Genomic DNA, 24,163 nt, shown 5'->3' with positions numbered 1-24,163 from the left:
TAATGCTGTACTTCAGCCATACTTATTGAGAAGGAAAGTAAAAGGCCAATAGTGGTTTTTGGTTCATTTATTAATTAACCATTTAAATATGCCTGAATGTCATTGACTTTTTATTGTTCATTTCATTACTCATTATGCAGATTGTCAATAATGATAGTTCTTTAAAAGAAAATCATCCAGCCAATTGACAAAGGCAACTGATTTTGGAAGCAGCCCTTAGGGCTTATCTGTAGAAGTTGGAGAAATAGAAAAATAACTGTTTTTGTTTTTAATTAACCTTAGAAAAAAATGAGTGTGCAACCATTCATTCAGCTGAGTGTCTGCTGTGTACTTTGAGACATACACAGATGAATAGAAATTTTCCTTGTACTTGGAGATCTTTAAGCATAGCAGGGAATTAGACCTGGAAACCCACATAATTGTGCTACAGTGGAATGATTGCTATAAAAGAGGCATGCATATGAATAACATTCACTGGGGATCCAGGAGAAAAAAAACATTTATGTCTGCAGGAAAAAGTCAAGACCATATCACTGGAGAGGTGACCTTACAGCTCATACTTGAAAGAAGTGCAGAAGGTTTCCAAGCAGAGGAGCTGGAAATTCTAGGAAGAAGAAACAGGATGTGCAAAGGCATGGCAAGGCAAAGGCATGGCAAAGGTCTGCGAAGGTGTGGATGTGCAAAAGCGAGGTGTGGCAGAGCTTACCGGGTCTGAGGAGCTTAAAGTAATTCAATATTTCTGGCAGGTACATAAATGACAGAGGACACATATTAAGGGGTGAGGCAGGACAAATAACAAGGGATCATAGCATAAAGTATTCCATTAAAAGAGGTTTTGATATTTTTGTGGAGTACTTCTCAAATTTTAAGAATCACCTGGACATATTGGTAGAATGCAGATTTCTGGGCTGTGCTTCCAGAATTTCTGAATCGACAGGTGTGCAGATGATCCCGCACCAGTATCTGCATTTCTAACCAGCACTCCAGATGATTCAGTGATGGTAAGACAGAAACCATATATGGAGAAATATTGCTGTGGAACAATGGGGATCCATTCAACTTTGTTTCATGGGAGAGTGATATGACTGCATGCACATGTTTGAGCTGAGCAATTCTGAAAGAATGGCTTCGCATTGACAGTGAGAAGCACCAAGAGAAAGGAACGGTACTGCATTCATCTACACGGGAGATCTCAGAAGCCATGACCAGGGTCATGGGAAATGAGGAGAAAGCATGAAAATCTATTGTTCCTTCATCATTTTATATAGAGTGAAAACCTTTACCCAATTTTCTGCCATTTTCCAATTTTCCAATCTAGCTAGTGTATTTTTCAGTCACTTTTAAGTGGGATTTGCTTTTCTCTTCATTTTTCTATTTCTGCTGTGTACACATCATTTGTTTTTTTTTTCCTTCACATTTTAACCTCCTTTATAATTCTGTACATGCTTCATTTTCTAAATGCTACTTAAAAAGACAGTTCTTTTTTCATATTCATTTATTCATGACTCATCTGTCGCTCTATTGGGTGGCCTGACTGGCTGTTGTTCTTGTTCCTATTAACTGGAGTAACTTTCTTTAAAGTTTTTTTATCACCAGGGACTTTAGTATAGTTGTCTTCTATAACATGTGTGACAGTACATTGAATACAAGAATATTTCTATGGTCAGCACCAGAAATGTTGTCTTTATCTTTTCGTATTCTCAGTCTAACTATATAAAGAAGGTTAAAACTGAATTATCTAGTCTCAGGGAAAATAACAAGTTTGTGTGTTTTGGAGAAAGGAGGAAGTAATCCCAAATTATAGCTATTTAATTCTTTGAAATGAAGAGCATTATTTTTTATCATATACATGTCTGGGTAATGTTAAAAGTAAGTTTGCTTCTCAAGAGTTGATTTTTTTGAGCAGTGAAAGAAAGCTTTCATTATACAACACAGCAGAGGAAGCAGGTCTGGAATTCAAAATTGTTCACATAAATGCACAGCCTCACCAATCTACAAATAATGGTACATATATTCAAACAAAAGCAAAGCACTGTGTGGATTTAAAACACAGTCAGCTTTGAAAATACTCATTTGCCTAGTTGCCATAGACAGGCAAGGATTTATATGTAGAAAACAGAGATATTTTTCATTTTTATATTGTAAAATTCCTGGGAGTAGGAAAGACTTTTTAAAAGCAATTTTAGTATTTATTTTCAAGACTCATAGAGCTCTCATTAATACATATGCATTATTTCATGTGTCAAAAAATAACAATCAAATTTTATGAAAATACCAGAGTAAAAGTGTATTTTATTTCTTAAGTTTGTAAACTCTTCAAAGTATTCTAAAATTCTCAGGAACTTGAACTTTCAGATCATGATAACAGGACTGTCAAATGTCTGGCTCCTGGAAATCAGAAAATTTTTAAACCGTAAAACAACCTAGGCATAGCACATTGGCTCACATGTGTAATCCCAACACTTTGGGGGCTGAGGCAGGAGTATTGCTTGAGTCCTGGAGTTGCAGGTTGTAATGAGCCATGATTGTCTCTTAGCACTCCAGGCTAAGAGACAGAGCAAGATGCTCTCTAAAAGAACACACATACGTGTACACACACACACACACACACACACACTTGTAAAAACCATTAAGAAGTATAAAAGAATAAGTCATAATTCTGTACTTATCGATGTTATTTAAAAATACTTTGCTGGATGGTCATGGTGGCTCATGCCTGTAATCCCAGCACTTTGGGAGGCTGAGGCAGGTAGATTGCCCAAGGTCAGGAGTTTCAGACCAGCCTGGCCAACATAGTGAAAACCCGTCTCTACTAAAAATACAGAAGATTAGCTGGGCGTGGTATCAGGCACGTGTAATCCCAGCTACTCAGGAGGCTGAGGCAGGAGAATCGCTTGAACCTGGGAGGCAGAGGTGGCAGTGAGTGGAGATCATGCCATTGCACTCCAGCCTGGGCAACAAGAGCGAAACTCCATCTCAAAAAAAAAAAAAAAAAACAACTTTGTTGATTTCCATCATTTTTATTCATATACAATTATATATATATTTTAAACAATGTAAATCATAGAACTTCAGTTTTTCCTGATTTTAAAATATTCAGGAGCATTTCCCATTTATTACATTTTTTAAAAAGATATCATTGTTTTAGTTTCCTCTGGTTACTGTAACAAAGTAGCTTATATTTATTTATTCTGTAAGAAACTAGCTTATATTTATTTATTCTCTTAGAATTTTAGAGGTCAGAAGTCTGAAATCAATTTCCTTGTGCTGAAATCAAGGTGTGAGCTGGGCTGATCTCCCTCTAGAAATGCTGAGATGGAATCTGTTTCCCTGCCTTCTCCAGCTCCTAGAGCTGCATTCCTTGCATTTTTTGGCTCTTGGCCCCTTCCTCCATCTTCAAGCCCAGCAGCCTAGCATCTCACTTCAGTGCCACATTGCTGCCTTCTTCAAATATCCCTTTGCCTCACTTTCATAGAGACACTTGGGATGACATTTAAGGCCCACCTGGATAACGTAGGACCATTTCCTCATTTCAAAATTCTTAATTACATCTGCAGAAGTCTTCTTTGTAAGGTAACATATTCACAGGTTCCAAAGATTAAAACCTGGATATCTTTGGAATCTATTATTTAGCCTACTGTAATGGTCTTTACTGGTTTTCTAACATTCTATTTTATGACTTTTTTAGGATTTACTAACAATTGCTCTTGTCTTGTACTTTTGGCTTTTCCCCCAATATTATGCTGTTATAAGGAATTCTGAAAATAATTTCCATATCCACAAATCTTTGTGTGCATACTTGATTATATCTTCTGTATAAATTTTGCATATAAAATTATGCAAATATTTGACTAGTTATCATAAAATGTATCATTATTCAAATATATGTGTGTATGTGTATATTATATGTACATATATATGGATACAGGCATTTATATATGTGTTTGGACACATACAGATATATGCCTACTACATGTATATATATGTATGTGATCATATATAGGTGTATTTGTGTATATGTTTTCATTCTCCAAATTGCTTTCCAGAAATTAGTAGAGAGTACTTACTTCCCTATGCCCTCACCAACATTATTTTTTTTAGTTTTTAGCAGTAAAACAGGTAAAATTGATACTTGAATTACGTTTTGTTTTGTTTAGACAGAATTTTACTCTGTCACCCAGGCTGGAGTGCAATGGTGTGAGTTCAGCTCACTGCAGCCTCCATCTCCCAGGTTCAAACAACTGTCCTGTCCCAGCCTCCCAACTAGTTGGGATTACAGGCACCCACCACCATGCCTGGCTAATTTTTTGTATTTTTTAGTAGAGACAGGGTTTCACCATGTTGCCCAGGCTGGTCTTGAACTCGTGACCTCAGGTGCGCCACCCACCTCTGCCTCCCAGAGTGCTGGGATTAGAGGTGTGAGCCACTGCGCCTGACCTGATTGATGTTCTAATTACATTTTATGATAACTAGTCAAAGTTAACACTTTTCATGTCTGACATTATAGGGATTTCAAATCCCTATGCATTAACATTTCTTTTAAACTTTTTGTTGGTATAGAACTGATAAAACTTAATAAATATAGGTACTAAAGCTTGCTTGAGAACTCCTTGACTAAATAACTTCATGTCCTCTCTGACATATTGTATTTTCTGATGTGTGGAATAATTGGAATCGATCTTAGCAATGGAAGGAAATTCTTATTGTTAGAGAACCATGTGATTTCTACCTCTGTATATGCTCCCTGTATGGTACTTTGATGGAAACTCATACTTCTCATTTTAATGGCATAATTTTCCATAACTTTAGATGTATGACCTGGAAAAAATATTCAAGAAAAGAAGAACGGGTAAATTAACCTTAATCTTAAATTACAGAAAGGTCTTAGTGTCAGCTACTAAAGGGCTAAATATAACCATGCTGACCCACTTAAACCAAATTGACACTTCTTATAATTGCACTATAATTCATGTTCAAGAGCAGTATAAAAAATGATGTACCTTAGACCCAAGCTTTTGGATCAAGAAGCACCTTGTCCTTGAAGTTAATTCCAGATTGAGCGTCTAATGCAATGATTAGTAACTGGGGTTCACTGTTACCATCAAAAAGGATTTAGCTTTTCATACACAACTACTTGTATATTTAAACATAAACACAATTCATGACATATCATAGTTTTTTTTTTTTTTTAGATTTTGAAATTTGAAACAATAGACCTGCCTAATAGGTACAGCTTATATAGATAATGGAATGGACTCATGGACCCATGAAACTGAAATTGAAATGGACAGAAAAAGCTTTTTAAAACGCATACAGTCTTTAAAATATTAGGCACATAGCCCTAACTTTGTTATTACACATCTTTCTAACCTGGACCAAATCCATCCTCACTATCTTCCTTCCCCTGCCCACCCCTTCACCCCCCAGTCCTTTCTCTATCTTTTCTTTCCTTTCTTCCTTGGCTTAATATTCATCCCAATGATGATAGTGATGGTTTAAAGAAGAGGGAATAAAGCCCCTGCCCTCAAGTAGCTCTTACTCTAATAGGGACTGCTAATGTGCATAGACCTATTTGGATTTTGATACAGTGCAAGAACCCTTTCATGGAGGAGCGCTCATGAGCAGAGCCCAGTAGAGGGATATCTAATTCATTGGGAAGCAGCGGCTCCCCTGAAGATCTGCCTAAAGTGACAACAAGGTTGGTCTTAAAACAAGATAGGAGTTAGGTTTTCTGTTTGTCAGGTGATGCACTGATCTCCAAGTGTTGCTCTCGACTTCATAATTGGATTGCTGTCTGGGCTGGAGGCCAGTGCTCCACGTGGTTTACTGATGGATCTTCCAGACAGCTGTTTTAGAATGGAGAGATACACTTATCTCTGGATGTTGCCCAGTAGTATCCTTCTTTTGCATGACCCCTTCCTCCCTGTAAGGATGCCATGCGTTTTCTGACAGTGCATCCATCTCTTCTCCTACAGGAACTCTATTGGGGGACTAAGCCATGGGACTTCTCCCAGGAACTTCTCCTGCTTGAAAGTCAGAAGATAGAGTGCTGGAGTGTGCTTTCAAGACCTGATTCTGCACCTTCCCCAGGCCTATGGGCATGTGTATTCTACTCTACTTATCAGGCATACATATCAATAAGTCACTCACCATGCCCTGGCTTCTCTTAGATTTTGTTAAGTTTTATGCTAATCCTTTTGTGTTTCTGATTTTCCTGGGATCCAGAGAATGCCTGAGAAAGACCTTGCATTCTCTTCCCATTCTGGCCAGTCTTCAGCCTGTCTTTTACTTGCTTTAGACTGTATCCTTTATACCACCTTTGGGGATTGCATAGTTCTTTGCTAAACCTGTCAGGAAATAGAATTCTTATTTTGTTTCCTTTGGTTTTTTTCCTTTTCCTTTTCTCGCTTCCAGGTTAATGTTTTCTTTATTTTACTCATTCACTTTAAAAATCTGAATGTCTCTTACCCTGTGGTCTTATTTAAAAAACATTTTTTTTTGGTATTTTCCAGGATACTACAACCCTGACTCTTATCTAAGTTTTCAGCATTTAGACCTATCTCTACAAGTTCATTTTCATCTATCTTTTTATCTTCCTCTATATTTTAGCAATGTGAGTGCTAATTTGTTTAACACTAGAAACGCTTTCTGTCAGCCTGTTCCTCATTGATGTAACTTTCTTCCCATTTCTTTCTTTCTTTGAGACAGAGTTTCACTCATTGTTGCCAAGGCTGGAGTGCAGTGGTCCGATCTGTGCTCATTGCAACTGCCACCTTACAGGTTTAAGCTATCCTCCTTTCTCAGCCTCCCGAGTAGCTGGGACTACAGGCACGGGCCGCCATGCCCAGCTAATTTTTGTATTTTTTTTTGTTTTGGAGAGATGGGGTTTCACCATGTTGGCCAGTATGGTCTTGATCTCTTGACCTCATGATCTACCTATCTCGGCCTCCCAAAGTGCTGGGATTACAGCCATGAGCCACCGCGCCCGGCCCTTTCTTCCCATTTCTATCCCAGTACTAAATTTTATTTCTTGGGATGTACAAATGGATCAAAAGGATTGCTCATTTAGGACAGCTGGTTTGCAGTTCACAGTTCTAGCCTCGAACTCTCAAGACTGCATTTAGAAAGTGATCAAAGTGGACTTGAAGGTGTGGACAGCTTTGGGGAATTTGTCACTTCTAAGTGCTCTGAAAATGGGAATGGGAAGAGGTCAAAGTTAGTTTAGGGCAAAATCCTTAGACCAGGCCAGGGTCAGGTGGAGTACTTATGAAATCTCAGCATCAACCCCACTCTCCTTAGTGTCTTATTGGGGATGGCCTCATGGCTCGAGTGTCCTGCACAGGGAGCTGACAGCTTTGCTGACTTCACATCCACACTAGAAAACTGAGCCTTTTCATAGAATCTAAGTTCAAGACAAGACTCCAGGCATATTATCTTTTAATATTGTTCTATGTGGACCGGATAAAACCCCTTCCTAAAGGGCCTGTGTCAGTAAGTGGGCAGTAGACAGAATTCAAGTCAGGAAAAAGGACCTGGCATTTTGTTTGTATGTGCAAGGGGAGGTAATAGTGAAGGATTTGAACCTTTCTTAAATACTTATTTATTCCTAAGCATGCATTTTATCAGGATAACAAGCTTATTTTTCAGTTTCATTTACCTTATAAAACCGATGGCTGACAATATCATCCTGATTAAATGAATGAAAATTTTGAATCACAAAGCTTGTCTATTGTTGTATAGGCTTAGTTGTTACACAATAGAAAATCTTGCTAAATATCTGTATATTGACCTAGACCAGCTATAGTCTTCAGAATTTATGGTCTGGGCATGGTGGCTCACGCCTGTAATCCCAGCACTTTGGGAAGCTGAGGCAGGCAGATCATGAGGTCAAGAGATGAAGACCATCTGACTAACATGATGAAACCCCGTTTATACGAAAAATACAAAAATAGCTGGGTGTGTTGGCATGCACCTGTAGTCGCAGGTACTTGGGAGGCTGAGGCAAGAGAATTGCTTGAGCCCAGGAGGCAGAGGTTGCAGTGAGCCAAGATTGCGCCACTGGACTCCAGACTGGTGACAGAGTTAGACTGTCTCAAAAAAAAAAAAAGGGGGGATTTCCAGTAATTTCAGTTCCCTCTTTGTTCTGCAGTTGAGTTTTACTGCAGTTGCAACTGTAGTTTCTGCCCATATAATTATTTTGTAGGAAAATGTCAGTAGTTCTGACAATTTTAATTCTTGTGCTCACTGACTGTTCTACCTTCTGAATCATATGTTCCCAAATCAAGTCAAACAGGTTAGAAGACAAGTCACACTTAAGTGTCACATCTACTTTTCATGAGTGTGGGAATGTATCTGCCACTTTCACTCACTATATAATTCATTCTGGCTCCTCATGCACTTAACCTATTTTTATTTTTTCAGTTTGGATACAACCCAAATCCTCCCAAGCCTTCTAAATGCAAATATATATTAAAGTATATGTAGTTAAAAATACTTATGTCTTTACCCATTCCTCTGAGAATTTTTGTAGAGGCTTTCTCAAAATGCAAAGAGTAGAGGTAGTAATAACATCTGATCCTTGCAGATCGGGGTATTTGTTATTTAATCAAGAGCAGAAAAAAACATTTTATGTCATTGATTTATCCATTTTAGTTGCTATCATCTTTATAGGTTATGTCCCAATACATGGGCATTTCTAGAAAAACTATAGAGCATATGAGAGTTTGGGGAGGTACTGATGTCCTGAGGTCTTCAAACCACCTAGAGGTTGTGTTTTACCCACTGTATCATCTTCAAGTTATCTCTGCTCAAACAGCTCTATAGAAAATCCACTCTTGTTTCAGCTGTTTTCATCTTTGGATCCAAACCCTCTCTCACACAGTTCTTGTAGTTTCACATGGTTGTACTCAACTATTGCTTGTTCCCTAAGTTTTTTCTTCTCTGCTTTCCACACAGAGTTCTTCAACCCATAACTTACATAGCACAAGTTCATGTCCACCTTGATTACTCTTCTCTGTGCATTCTATCATATGTAATTATCCCTCTTGATCTTGGATACCTACAAGTGAGCACAAAAAGTTATTATCTGGGCCTACTTTTAGGAGGGGACATGGGACTCAAAGGGAATTCTCCTTGGGTTTGATTGTGACATTTCTTATAGCCATGTAAAGACCAGAGGAATGTTAGCACTGCCATCTTTCCAGCTATATGATATAGATAAAAATAAGTAAATACGAGAAAGTATTTAGAATTTAACAACGTCTTCATGGAATTCTTAAAAATTCAGTATTCTTTGAGAAAAATTAACATATCTACTAGTACTAATAGTTTCAGTACATCTTAAGAGAAATAAGAGATACCTGGGCTTCTGAAGTATCCATTCAAAAAGGATATTAAATGCCTATATAAACCCAGGAGTTGTCAAGTTCTGAAAATATGGAGATCAATAGAATGTGGCTTTAGCCTTGAGGAACCCAGACTAATAGGGAAGACAGCAGTAAACAGTGAATTATATGCAGTGTGATCAGCGCCCTGGTAGAGACATGTTGAAGACCCTAGAGAGTAGAAAGAAGCACATTGTGGGGTGTCCTCTGCTCCAGTCTTTTTTTTTTTTTTTTTTGAGATAGAGTTTCGCTCTTGTTACCCAGGCTGGAGTGCAATGGTGCGATCTCGGCTCACCGCAACCTCCGCCTCCTGGGTTCAGGCAATTCTTCTGCCTCAGCCTCCTGAGTAGCTGGGATTACCTTCACGCGCCACCATGCCCAGCTAATTTTTTTGTGTTTTTAGTAGAGACGGGGTTTCACCATGTTGACCAGGATGGTCTCGATCTCTTGACCTCGTGATCCACCCGCCTCGGCCTCCCAAAGATGCTCCAGTCTTATATCTGTCAACATAGTGTTCTTTTAGTGTCTGTATACAGCTAACATTTATGTGCAGTGTGTGTGTAGACATTGCATGAAGGGGTTAATGTATGCTGTCTCCCCTTCATTTATGTATATCAGCTTCTTAGAGGTTGGTCCTATTATGGACCCAATATTGCAGTTGGGGAAAATGGGAAGATATTTAAAGCCATAATAAGTGTTGTATCCAGAATTCAGACCCACGATTTTTGCTCTTAATCAGTACTCTGTGTCACCTGACTAGGAGAGGGCCGACCCGAGAGGAAATCAGTTTCATGGACCTTTGAGAGGAGGCTGTGTGTTAATTAAAGGCTAGGGCAGGACGGGTACTTCTCAGACATGCTCCAAGTTGTTCTTGAGATCACAGTTCCTATCAGGTTTTCTCTGGAGGGAGTGAGTAGATAATTGGGATTTGTTTTTTGGTCTTGTCTTTCTTCTTTCTAATGTAGGCCACAATAATTAGATAAAGAAGATCCCACAGCAGGCTTTTTGTTTACCCCACCTACCTTGTCAGTGGACAGACCCTCTACCTTCTCTTTATCCTCCAATTTTTGTAAGCGAGTTTGTTCCTAGTATTTACTGGATGGACTAGGCCATTTTTAGAGGTTATTTTTGCTGAATATATATATTTTTGATATAGTATTTCTTGCCATATTACACCAGATTTAAGACAGCTAATTTAAATTATTTTTTTCTTTATGTACTTCACGCAAACATTCATAGATGGAGGAAGATATTTAAATACCATGCCTTTCTTCTAAATGAATAACAAGAACATTGATTCAGCCCCCCCTTCATTCCGTCCTTTCAAGGTCTAACGTACTTGAAGGGGCACTACTTATAGCATTTGCCACAGAAATGCCAGGTAGTGTCTTTCCACGTCGTGACTGACCATTACCTAGATCTTTAGTTGCTGGCCGTGAAGCCAAACAGGTGTGCACCATGGTCACTGATGGAACAGATGTAAACTCATAAATTTAGTTTACTGAGGTTTTCAGTGACTGTGGCTTCCCGACCGCGTGCTTTTCCTACACAACCAGCGGCGTCCGGGCAGAGGAGTCACGGTGGACTTCCCCGGCTCCCGCGGTGAATCACAGGTTGGCCTCGGGTGCGCTTTGCACACACCCGGAGCCGCGTCGGGTTTCTTTATTTATTTCGGGGACGGATCCATTCCAGGCTTCGGGACGGGGGAGCAACAGTGGAGGCTGCGGGGCTGTCCCGGTGCCTGCTGGGGTCGCACCGAGGCTGCCTGCTCTTTTTCCCGTGAGCCCCTGCTCCCCAGAGGCGGCTGGGGCTGGTGAGGGGAGCCGGGACGCTGGGGGTTAGGGGAGGGCGGGTGGGAAGCTGGGGGCGCGGCCACCAGGCTGGCCGGGGACAGGGCCCTGCCGCCGCCTCCTTCCAGCCGGACCCTGTAAGGGTCCACAAAGGTGTCAGGGTCAAGTCCTCCAATAGGCCCATTTTTAAAAAGTGCTTTCAAGTTTCCGTTTTCTTCTGGAGGGGAGGGCAAGAGCAGCTTTTTCTACTCAAATTCTTTTCCTTGTATGTAGATACCAAAAGGAAACTCGGCACTGGGCATGTTCGGATGTGAATGGTTTTGCTGATAAGCAACAGCCTCCGGAACCAAAGCCTCAAAATAGTCGTCTCCCCCGCCCCCCGCAGAAGCGGCGAATGGTATCTGCCAAACAGATGACAAAGTACCTCGGACTGAATCCCACAGACAGCGTTTTGAGCAGAACACACGGCTCAACTCTTGTAATTACTGTTTATAGCTGGCCGAGGCTGACTAGGAGAGGGCAGACCCGAGAGGAAATCAGTTTCCCGGACCTTTGAGAGGAGGCTGTGTGTTAATTAAAGGCTAGGACGGGACGGGTACTTCTCAGACATGCTCCAAGTTGTTCTTGAGATCACAGTTCCCATCAGGTTTTCTCTGGAGGGAGTGAGTAGATAATTGGGATTTTTTTTGTCTTGTCTTCTTTTTTCCCTTTTTCTTTTCCCTCTCCCTATTTTGGTCGTATGGCCTTGAACCCACAGTGAATTGAAGAAAGCAAGAAATGGATATGTCTGACCCTAATTTTTGGACTGTGCTCTCAAACTTTACTTTGCCTCATTTGAGGAGTGGGAACAGGCTTCGGCGAACACAAAGGTAAAAACGCGGGGATCTCTGCCTGGAGAGGGACTGCTTTCACTCCCTAGGGGCCCACAGGCCGAGCTGCCTGAGCCCCTCAGGAGCCGGGGTTTTGTGTATTGGGTGACACTTGGAAAAGTTTATGCCCTGCTAGGAGACGGGCAATGCTTCAGGTATTTCATCGTCCTTGTGGTTTCCTGGGTAACCCTGATAAATGTGCTGCTCACAGTTTTTCTCCTTTTGAAATGTGGATAATAAGACATTTCCTTGTGAGAGGTGGGGAGAGAAAAAAGGAAGGAGGAGGAGGAGGTACTTTGTGTAAGTCTGTCCCTTTGATTTGATCGTGTTTATCCATTTCATTCGCCCAGATATTGAGACTTCTGGTACTTCTTGTTGAGCCCTTCAGATGTTCCTCTCTATTAAATACTTGATCTTTCTAAGATGCAGATGTACGATGCAAGGATAGCCCAGGTTAGCTATTTCATACTCTCTGTGGAGAGACAGAGCTACATAACTTTGTCATTTTGATTTTTCAGTGGTTTGCTGGCATTTATTACGGACTGGCCTTTTCATTTTGTAACATATATTTGACGGAAAAGATAGGGAAAGAAAAAGAATGTTAAAGTCAAGATGAGGCTCATGCCACAAGTGACAGGCAGTTCCGAGAGTCTGCTGACACTTGTATTGAGAGACTATGATTTTAAAGGAGGCATTTCTCACCACATCAGTGTCCAGCACAGAAAAGTAGGATTGTTGTGGTTTAGAGGGGGCACACCCTCTGAGTTGTGTTAATACTGATTCTTCGTTTTCCTTTAAAACTTGCCTTGCATGTACATGTGAACATGCATGAGAGCAACTGTGCAGTCAGATAAACAGGATGCAGCCTATCAGATTTGGAGCTTCACAATCTCTGTGCTTCAGTGTTCAAAGAACCCAAGAAAACGGCTCGTTCTTTTTTGGTTATACCTATAAGTTTTTGTAGTATAAATGTGGATATATGATGCTTTGGAAAACTTACTTTTTCCCTTCGAAATTTATCATGGTGTTTCTTACATTTCAGAAACATCCTGGAATACACATATACACTGTTTATGTACATGGTTGCATACACAAATCACATGTGCACCTGTGTGTATGAGAGAGACATCTGGCAGGTTTCAAAGTCGTGTTTGCTTTTTGATGCAGTTCAAAGTGTTGATACCACTAAACTATGTTGGATTCTGTAGTTGTGCCTTTTAAATAATGTCACTATTTAAATAATGTTTTTCTCATTCTGCCATATATGGTCAGAGACCCTCTCTTGTCGTATTGCTCATTTTTGTTCAAGTTGTGTCAGCCATGCACCAAATCTCCAAGACAACTAATAAAGTTGAACAGAGGTACATGCTATATATGAACTAGGCCACTGCTCCTCATAGTGATAATTTGCATAATTTCTTGCTATTTCAGCTTGACAGAATCCCTTAAATATTTCTGAGTACTGTATCCTGGCGCAGTACAGCCTCTACTCTTACCTGGAATGAGTTCTTAGAGAAGTCTGTTCTGGCATCACATGTGTGTATCTTAACCTGTAGAGCAGTTGGAGCCTTTCTTCTTCCTATCTACCTGTTGACAGTAATACAGAGAGAGTCAGATGCATGAGGATTCTCAGGCTGCTCTGAGCCTGGCTTTAGGGAAGTACCTATCCAGCCTGAACACTCCAATTCAGACATCTCACACTGACAGAGAGCGTAGGTTCTAAGGTAACCTGAATTCTTCACAGTAAAATGGGAGAGCAATGGGTGAGCTGTTTCCACCCCAAGTCATGAACCCGTATCTTCAGTTTGGCAAAATATAAAGGAAAGTGAATTTTCTTCTCTCTCTTTTAAGAGTAGAGGTTATGACAGCCTATTTGTTACTGGAGATTTTTAGGTTTTGCAGTTTGGAAATAAACACCCCAAAGATCATCTCTATATCCATTGAGTCATTGTCTGTCTCAAAGGGCTAGCATTGCTTTGTATTTATTACGTAGATTCAGAAGGGCAGGTGTTCTCATCTCCAGGGCAGTATATGTGGCTATTGCACACAGTGATCAATTCTGGCTCCATGTCCTCCCCTAAGGACGTAAAACATGTGCTTACATTGTGACTACCCCTTTTGGGATGGATTTCCCTTAACTGTTCTAAATCCTGTTTCCTTTTCCTAGTCTAACCCCATTTCTTACCTGGCTGAGTAGTTTGTCTCCTTTCCAAAGGACCTTTTTCTTCCCACATTGTCCTGTTTTGCCACCCTCAATGAGGGCATCCCTGGTGTCCAGGTGAGGACACTTTGTTCTCACCATCAATCAGATATGCCTTAACCCTTGGGATGTCTCCCATGCCCAAATTTAGTTCCTTTTCTGCACACTTGCTGACTTCAGTGACAGACTGTTCATTTTGAATATTTTCTCCCAGCTATTTGTTCTGATTAACATTGTAATCCGGAGGACTTTATCTTAGCTTTTACTTTAATATCAGCTTCTTGCTTCTATCAAAGAGTGAAATTCAGCTTTGAGCCTGTGAATGAGCATCTTAGAACCCATAAGGATAGAATATTTGTAGCACTTCAATAAGAGCTTGAATGGTTTCAGACTTACCTTAAACCTTTATTATGGTAGAACTTGTCATCATGGAAACCTTTATTATGGAAGAACTTGTCATCATGGAAACCTTTATTATGGTAGAACTTGTCGTCATGGAAACCTTTTGGTTTGCTACATTACATTTGCCATATAGTTCAATGTGATGCTGGTTTGTTAGTTTGTCCTCTCAAAGAAAAATAATTTAAGGTTTTTCTTACAACTCACAGCCCTACTTGTGCGTGTAACTCTTGGGGTTCCTAGGGAAAGAAGCCTACAGACGTACTCTCAGGCCTAGATTCTCGAAGATGGCAGAGTACTGATGAACTGAAAGACTGTCCCTTGTGCTATGTCCCGAGCATGGTATATTATGCCCTTCATTCTTTTTTGTCTTGACCATGGCAGACATGAGATTGTTGGGACACACACTGGCTTTTGTCTACTGTTTTGCTGCAAAGCTTACATGTTCTATTGGAAATAGTTCCTTTTATATATGACTGGTTTTATCACTTCTCTCTCTTTCCCTCATTTCCTCAAGGTAGTCTCAATACAGTCATTCACCTGCTGCTTTGAGGGACAGAAACCTAGGCTTAAATGAACAGACTTGTTACACCAAAATTTCTTGTTTTAGACTGAAGTAATGGTTGCAAGTTTTCAAGATTTTCAGTTTCCTAGGTCTGTGGCTATGTCATTCATTGAGGATCCTCTTACAACTCAGAATGGAAATTAGCTGGCCAGCATTCATATCACTGCTTATGTTTATAGCAGCTTTTCTTTGCCCATTGGATTAAAAACTTTTGGCGGAAACAAATCAAGCTTCTCTTTTAATTATATTTGCTCTCTGTCACACCTTAAGGAAAGAACTACAATTGATTTCTAAATGTTGCTGCTAGGTTTTGAGTTGGGCCTTAGTTTTGCTGAAGTACAGTCTTGAGAATCCAGAAGATGCTTCTGTTTTAACGTCAGTGTTCAGAAATCTGTTGTTTTCATTTTGCTTAAGAGATAATCTCTCAACCTTGATGATGCCTAAATCAATAAAACCATTATCCATGCTGATGGGTAGTTTGTGACTCAGTTTATCACTTTGAGCAAGTTTCCAAATGTGTTTTTCTAAGAACCAAAAAATAAGTTTTGGGGGTTTTTATTTTGGTAGTTGTTTTTTGCAGAATTTGCATTACTCAGCAATTGCTATGAGCAGCAGGTACCTTCAGGGATCTTAAACTAAATCCTGTAGTTGTCAGGATGTACTGAATTTTTTATGTATTCGGCATCTTCCCTTCAGAAACATCTCTAGTGTTTGATGAGTTTTTCCTTTGTTTTGCTTATGAATGTATGTCATGACTATAAGAGGTATAGAGAATCTTCTTCCTTCTTGCCTTGGCATTCCAGGTGTTAGTAAACTTGTACTCACCGCTTTTACCCAAATCCCAATTAACTCCACATTTATTAAGTACCTATTATGTACTGTGACCTAATGCTGAAAGCCGTAGGTATGCTTTCAATGAAGACAAGTAAATGAATAATTGCAAACCAGGGCAATCAAGAAGTATTCACAAGGTACATACAAGCCATGGGAGCGGTCAGTGGGTAAGAGAGAGTTTGGTCTCAGGGAGCCAGAAGAGGCTCCCCATAGAAAAGGTTTTGAAAGATATTTTGGTGTTTATGAAAGTGAAGAACAGGGTCTTTCCAAGGGACAGGAGAAATGGTGTGTACAAAGGCCTGGTGGCCTTGGCAATAGAGTCCCAGGAACTATACATAGCTTAGTATTGCAGAAGCAGAGAGTTGGAAGGGGCAGTACTACACAATGGTTAAGAGAGTCGTTCTGAAGCCCGTTCACCTGGGTTAACATCTTAGCCCTATCATATTAGTTATGTTAACTTCTTTGGACTTTAGTTGCTCCATCTATATAATAGGGATAGGTATTTATCTTATAGGATTGTTTATAGGATTTGTAAGATTAAAATGTATTCATACATGTAAAATGCTTAATGCAATGACTAGCATATAAAAACTCAATAAGTCTTAGCTGTTAATATTATTACTGTCATTATAACATGAAGATGAGTGAAGCTGGGGTGGTGGAGTGCTGAGACACTTGACATTTGAAGGAGTTTGGTTTTGATACTGTGCTGGGGAGACATATCTAGCCACATTGGGGTTTAGGTCTGGGAGTGGGGATGAGACCTGGAAGCCAATTAATAAGTTCTTAGGGTAGTCTATTTAAAAGATTTTGCAGGACTAAAGAATGAAGTGAGACTGTGCCTTTGAGAGAGATTAAGGATATGTATGACATTAATAGAAGGCAATGGGCCTTTGGCTCTGAGGGAAGAAGGATTCCATGATGGCCCTGGGATTTTTGATTCCAGGAACAAGGGAGAGGGAGGAACCACCTGTACTTAATGAGAGTGAGGCGGGGGAAGAACATATATTGCGCTTGCACCTTTTATCCCCTAAAGCTCAGTTAAATCCACATTTGTTGAGGAACTATTATGTACTGAATACTGTGGGATACTTATTCCTTCATTCAGCCAATATCCTGACCCTGTTTCCCATGCTGGGATCCCCACTGTGTCAAGGGACACAGTGATGTTCAAGATACAGCACTTGGGCCTCACCAATAAACAGGTGTCTAACTCAGTCAGTTGCCAAATTGTGGTCAGTGTTCCAATGGCTATAAGCAAGAGCTGAGATGAGAACATAACCATGTGGGGTGGTCATGGGAGTTACTTCCGGTAATGTGGTCAGAGAAGGTCTTTTGAGATGCTAATATTTAAGGGAGCCCCAAAGGATGAGAAAGAACAATTGTGGGAAGAGTTTGGGGAGAGGCATCTGGGAACATCAATGGCACTGAGACCAGAAAGAAAGAGCCCTCTTGGCAGGCCACTCAGTACATAAATCCAGGACACTCAGACAGGCTGTACCAAAATAATAAACGTGGAACTCACTATTAAGACCGTCTGAGAAATACATCAGATTAATACATGGGAGAATTAAAGATACCCCACTTAAGGAGTAGGCAGAAATGCAGCAAGGTATGAGGTACAGGAAAGAGACTTAGTGGGGAAAAGTCCCCTAAGAAGGGAGGGGGCCAGGAGGGTGCTCTCCAGGAAATCCCAGGAGGAAAATAGTCAACATGCCCCAGCACTCCACAGAGAGTTGAAGTGAAGGTGTGTGTTATATCGGGCAACTGAGAACTCATGGATGACTTCGCAGGAACAGGTGCCTCAGGGTGGGGGCGTTACAACCTAGAAAAGAGTGAAGCAAGGACTTGGAGAACATGGGTGGTGACCACTCTCTGTGGGCAGCTAAATATGGCAGCAACACAGCTATAATGGCCTATCCTCTGCACATTCATGGCTGGCCCGTCAGCCCTCTTTTCTGAATCATATCCCCTTACTCATTGTTGCTCACTTTGTTGTCTGCTTCATTTCCCAAATTGGCAATGACAGTTTCTTTTTCACCTCCCTCTGGAAGCTCAAATTTCTTCCGTAGCCTTATGACTGTTCCTTTCTGACATGTTTGTGATGGCTGGAGTTTCTCTTGCTGTAAAGCCCTGACTGGGTGTCTCTGGTTCACACACACCACCTGTTGCTCTCCTGATCCCCTGGTAGTCTAGTCACAGGAGACTGAAGCCTGGCCCCACTTGTTGCTCCTCTCCTCCTCTCCACACCTGACCTGCAGGCTCTGCCCCTCCCTGAGTCCCCACGCCCATTTCCTCCCACTCCTTGCTTTGCCCAGGCCTGTTTCATAGCTGCTTCCTTTCATCCTTGTACTTTGTTTGTGCTCCTGACTGTGTCTTCTGCAGGCAGGACAGGCTTACAAATTGTGCAGGGCTCACCCTGTTAGTCCTTCTCTCATTTCTGCTTAGCTCTCATGTTGCTAATATTCCATGACACTGTCCAGCAACCTGGGCTGCCCTTGCTCCTGACCACCCCTCCCAAGCCTGGTCGGGGATACCCCTAGAGCAGAGGAGAAAACTGAGTTCCAAGCCCAGAGCTGCCAGCAGCTGAATGGCTTCTGTTGAGAGCCTGGCTGTCCCAACCATGGCAGCATTCTTCAGATTCTGGGCATCTAAGTCTTACCAGATACAAAGGATGGGAGCAGAAATATGCACAGATCAAAAATGTTGCTTTTAGCTTCTAGTGTGAAACTTACAGTAGGAGATCACAGACTGTTTTGCCCCTGGAATATGTAGGGGTTTTTGTGAGACAAGAGGGAGGGAGGAAGTGAGGAAAGGAGTGAGAGAGAGAAGGGGAGAGAGAAATGTGTGAGTGCAAAAAGTAGATTTCAAAAGGAATTCATTAAAAATAAAACATGAGAATTATGGAGCATATGTTGCATGGTGAGGCATGGACTATTCATTGCTAGTGTGTGTGTCTTCACTCTCAAGTCAATGGTGGGAGTAGTATATTGATAAATGTACAGTGACGGGTAGAACATTATATTCTTTAATGGTTTTGCTTGCTTCTCTTTACGCATCTATACTATTATCAGAAGCTCAATACCTTTAAACAGGAATCATAAGCTTCAAGATAGAGACCATTTGCCTTCTGGGTTAAAGATTGACAGGTGTTGGGGTCAAGGAATCATTTGAGTTCCTGTGTGGAGATGGCCCATAGAAGAGGAAGCTTGAAGTAGGACTCAATCTGAATAATTTGGGAAAGTCCTCCTTCTGTTGGTTGAAATGAAAATAGCTGGTCTCTCACAGAGAGGGAAACTGGAGGCCCTGGACCTCAGCCTCACCCTCCATACACACCCATCTCTAGTGTGAGTAAGCATGCACAAAGCTATGTTAATCTGAGTTGTCTTCACTACCTGTAACTAGTCATTTGGGAGTGACGTCATGGTAACTGAGTAATCCTTTTGAAAGTTAAATAGTAGAGTCGAGATGTTAGAATGGTCCTGGGGCTACCTGGATGAAAGTAGACACAAAGTGTGCATAAAATCGTCTACTAAAAGTAGAGTCAATATCTGTCGGTAGGATCTTGGTTTTTTTGATATGTGGCACATTTTGTGTGCCAGATCTCTAAATAAAAGTTTATACATTTGTTAAAATTTGTAGTTCTGGTACTCTCCTAATTTCCAGGCAGATAGAAGAAAAGAAAGGAAAAAATTCCGCTAGGAACATGGTTGTAAATTCTGAAAATGTTGACCTTAAACCTTAATAGAGTAAAAGACCTGTGGGAATTTTAGCTACATTAATGTCTACTGGACATGCCTATTTGAGAAGGTAATTATACTAATCTCACAACTGACATGTCATGTTGTTTTGTTTTAAAGAAAGAAAACATAGCAGAGAATTTAGGCTTTGATCAGTACTCGAAGGTAAAATAGATTGGCAAGAAGAATAGGTAGTCATTAATGTATATCTCTTATCTAAGCACCCCATTGCTTACTTTATTATAGAATCCTGGGAATTTTTACATTCTGCTTTTTGGTCCTACATTTATCAGTGACTATGATTTTGTCAGAGTTTGGGGGCTCTTAGCAAACTGTAATTGCAGATGCTAGTACAAAGAAAATGCAGCTCCTGACATCTGGTAAGCCTACCACCATTTGTATTCTGAAGTTCTTGAATAAGCTTGTAGCTGTTCAAAGTAAGTACCGGCCCCCTGTGCTCCTGGAAAGTTTCTAACCTGACACGGAAGTTCAAGTGGCAGTATCTTTTGGAGGAAATATGTTAGATTCTGAGTGAATCACATGGGTGGAGGGAGTGAGAAACTGAAGATTGGTGAAATTTGCTGAGGTCTCCTAGGGTCATAGAATTAGAAGGGGAAGAAAGCTGATGGATTTACCAGGTCCATTTTGCCATATAAGTATTTGTTGAAGCTGTCTTTAGTATGCTTTATTCTATCTAATTTTAAATGTTACAGTATATGTTTATGTCTCAGACTTTACTGTGTTTCTTCCTTAAGCGTCATTATTAGAATATTATCTAGTGATTGACAAATTTCGCAGCTATGAAATTTGTAGAAAATCACTGAACCCATAGCTTACATAAAAAATCACTTATGCATCTTTCACATTAATGTATTCTAAAATGCAATATGATGGATATGTTTAAATTGGGAATTATAATAAATAAATGTTTTACTTTTATAGATGTATGCAGGGGTTCAGAGAAAAAAAATTATGTTTGGCATGGGAAAAACTCCCAGCTGAATAAAACACTCGAGGAAATATGGTAAATGAAGCCTTTGTTACTCTAAAACAATAGCGATTAAGTGGCTATTATGTAATGTTATTTCTTATGTCTGATTTGAGTGGATTGTTGATCTTGGAACTTGAGATATAATTCCTGTAAAAATATTACTTTCACTTGGCTAATCTCAAGACTTTTGATACCAAAATCAAAGACTTTTTCAAATAGATTACCTAGATCAGGAACTAAGCTCTGGAGGTACTGAAGCTATGTCAGATTTTTTTCCCACGTAAAGACTGATTTTATGTACTTGCTATTCCCCATCCTAGTACCCATCCAGATAAATACAAGTAATTTGCTAACCCCAAAACTGGTTGATTGTAAAATTAACCTAGGCTTGCTCAGCCACTGCAAAGGGCAGACATGCAGCAAAACGACTGATAGGCACATCAACTGCCTTGGCAAGTTGAATGGATGATTCTAAGTTTGCATTTCCATAGTAGGTCCCCAAACAGAAGGATTTCTCATCTTTGATCTCAAATGGCCTTAGTGACCAGTGGAGCTAAACAGATGTGGGATAGTTTAGGTGGTTTAGGTAGTAGTTTTTGTTACAGATTCTGTAAAATAAGACTCTAAGCTTATGAATCCTAATTTCCTATATGTTTTAGGATTTGATGTCTGGGGTTACATATTTGAACCATAGAATAAAAGTTGCTATATTTTTACTGTGTGACCTCTAAAATTTATATGTAGCATTCTTTCTCAGTAGATGCCTTCTCTCCTGTGTAGTTCAGGCCAGTTAGCCTCTGAAATCAAGGATTTTTTAAGCTGAAAACTCAATAGTGGTTTTCTTAACATTGGAATCCAGGCTTAAGATCAGAGACCTGCTCTCTTCAGTCCAGTTGTTGGATCTTAGTGCTTTTAATGCTATTTTACCAACATAGCCATGGGCAAAATGCCATTTTAGCAGATAGACTTCATTTTTCTGTAACATTGTGATTGATTATGTATTACTTGATGGCTTCCTATAAAGGAAGCTCTTTAATCAAGAGCAATTGTGGTTTTTCTTACCTTTTGAGATTTAACCTTACAATTAGTCTACCGTCTCACATCAGACCTAGGGTGTTTTGGGGGTCTAAAGGTACAGATATTGAACTGGTTAGATATTAATATGATACACCTTTTTGATACCATTTCTAGGATATAGAAACATTCCATGGAATGGGTCCTAGGTTGAAAATCCATGAGGGAAAAGGGTTCTGACTCTTGGCACTGATAAACACATTCAGAAATGTTGTATTCAAGCCAGAATAAATATATATACCCTTTATACTTTTTTTCAGTTAGCAGAAGTTACATCTAAACACTTATTTTGGCATTAAGGAAGCTCGTCATGACCTATTGTTCCAGAAAGATTATAGTCTTCGTTTTAAGCCAGTTCTTTAGTTCCCATGCAAGTGGCATGCCCAGCCTGGAGCTGAAGAAACAACCCCTGCTTTTCAGACCTTCTATTCTTATAGGTGTGTCCAGCAGGCAGTGGCTTGTAGCTGTTCCTTCAGCCACTTAACAGGTTTGATTTCAAAGCTTTTTAATAGAGAAACTAACATGTTTGGAGGGGATTCATGGCCCAACATTTATGGATTTTGTTGGGAAGTCTCAGGTGTGTATTTATCTTAAAGTATTCGTTAAGGCCTATTAGACTAAAGTCATTGTGTTTGTGCTTTGCTCTGTTTTGTTTTTGCCTTCTAGTCCTAGAATGAATTTGTTAAGATTATCTCAGGGATTGGATTGGGAGGGAGTAGTTCCAAGTCCTGAAGGCTATGTACCTCCTATTTCAATTCCTTTTCTTTGGCTATCTGGAAGCATTGAAGAGGAGTCAAGTGATTATAAATTTGGCCAAAAGACAGAGAAACGGAGAGCTGAAACATGGGAAGTTAATTACATTTACAGATACTTGGAGGGGTTATTTGTGAGTCATGCATCTCTCTGTGACCCTTTTACTGCTTTGGGAGCTTGTGGATGAGCCTGAATCACTCTCTGAAACCTGATAACCTGATAACCTAGTTTGGCTAAGTTTGGCTTCTGTGAATAGGGTGTGAGGATTTATCACATCACCTCATTTTTTCATTTGTATGCCAAATGTTTATTGAGTACCTTTTATGTGAGCAGGGGCCATGATTATCACCTGGGAAACAAAGATGTACAGCATGATCCTTTCCTTCAAGTAGCTAAATGTACTGTTCTTTAGACAGTAACACAGACAAGAATTAGAGTAACAGGTAATAACTGGTAGATCTACCAACATCAGCCGAGGATGAGGGGGGAAGAATATCTTTGCAGACAGTTTGATATATATTGTCTCATTTAATCCTCACAACAACTCCATGAAGGATATGTTATTATATTTATTATACAGATGAAAAATTTGAGGATTAGAGGAATTATTTATGCCCCCACTTCTCACCAGTAGTAAGTGGTGAATCTGGATAAAAACTTTACTGAATTTTATGGCCAAAAGAAATATAGCTCCAACAGCATCCTAATTGTTGAAAATAATATTTGTAAAGCAAGATTTTAGTACCTTTTTAATTTTATAGGACAGTAGCTTCTTGGCAGTTCAAAAGGTATTTGTGGAATATAGAGCTCTGGTAATTTTGATCTTTGGTATAGAAAATTCTGCCTGCTGTCTTGAGGGAAGAAAGTGAAAAATAGAACTAGGTTTTACTTTGTTTTAAGATTGCCACCTGCTGATTCTCTTTCCTATTAATGGAAATTGTAAATGTATTCTGCTGTAATTTCCTAATCTTAAAGTATCACAGTTTACGATGGTGTTTAAATGGGTTTGCGCTTTTAAATTGAAGCTTTACTTACAGTGTAGCTCTGCACAGCTGCTGTCTTCCAGGCCTTTGAATGAGTAACACCACATGCACTCAGGCTTCTTTTTTCTGAGCTTTCCCTTTGTGTCTTATAAAATCCTGCACATTCACATAAATGTATACATTACACACACATTTTGAAATCCATGCCAATCTTGTAATAATGCATATAGTTCGAAATCCATGCCGATCTTGTAATAATGCATATAGTTCATCTCTTAGAAAGGATAGAATTTCTTTCTGCTTCTATGGTAATACAGTGGGTATGCCAGAAAATATCTGTTGGGAGATTTTAGAGATGAATTACTTATAGGCTTCTTTCCTTTTAAAAAATATAATAATTCTTCTTGAAGATGCTGTTGCTAACTGTTTTTAAGGAGATGACTCAATGGCACTCAAATATATCTTTTCCTTTGAGAAAATTACTGTGTTTAGAGAACAGAAAATTAACTGCTTTGTAATGCATAAAAGAATTGCATAGGAGTAGACTATAAATAATCTTCAACACACAAAGGACACAAATAT

The 24,163-nt window shown here is 39.9% G+C and overlaps 1 protein-coding gene and 1 long non-coding RNA gene across 24 annotated transcripts in view; one reads left to right on the top strand and one right to left on the bottom strand.

Annotated features, from left to right (window-relative positions):
- MAST4 (microtubule associated serine/threonine kinase family member 4) overlaps positions 1-24,163 on the top strand; it is a 581,015-nt gene that overhangs the window by 396,198 nt on the left and 160,654 nt on the right. For 2 of the 23 annotated variants that reach the window (XM_035291507.3, XM_035291501.3), the window contains exon 1: positions 11,615-12,042. The exons of 18 other annotated variants lie outside the window; for them this stretch is intronic. In XM_035291507.3, coding sequence (XP_035147398.2) covers positions 11,951-12,042 — 92 coding nt within the window. In that variant the 5' untranslated portion in view covers positions 11,615-11,950. Of the gene's footprint in view, positions 1-11,614; positions 12,043-22,206; positions 22,423-24,163 lie in introns of those variants that run through there. 3 more of the 23 variants (XM_078365422.1, XM_054252226.2, XM_078365418.1) reach the window with 2 other exon arrangements.
- On the bottom strand, positions 5,428-14,630 carry LOC118151527 (uncharacterized). Its single transcript, XR_004739887.3, has 3 exons — positions 14,228-14,630; positions 13,539-13,629; positions 5,428-9,058 (listed from the first exon to the last, which is right to left on the bottom strand). It is a non-coding gene; the product is annotated as an uncharacterized LOC118151527 (long non-coding RNA).

This window comes from Callithrix jacchus, chromosome 2 (assembly GCF_049354715.1).
Source record: "Callithrix jacchus isolate 240 chromosome 2, calJac240_pri, whole genome shotgun sequence".
Taxonomy (NCBI): domain Eukaryota; kingdom Metazoa; phylum Chordata; class Mammalia; order Primates; family Cebidae; genus Callithrix; species Callithrix jacchus.
This window is presented reverse-complemented; position numbering and strand designations above follow the sequence as displayed.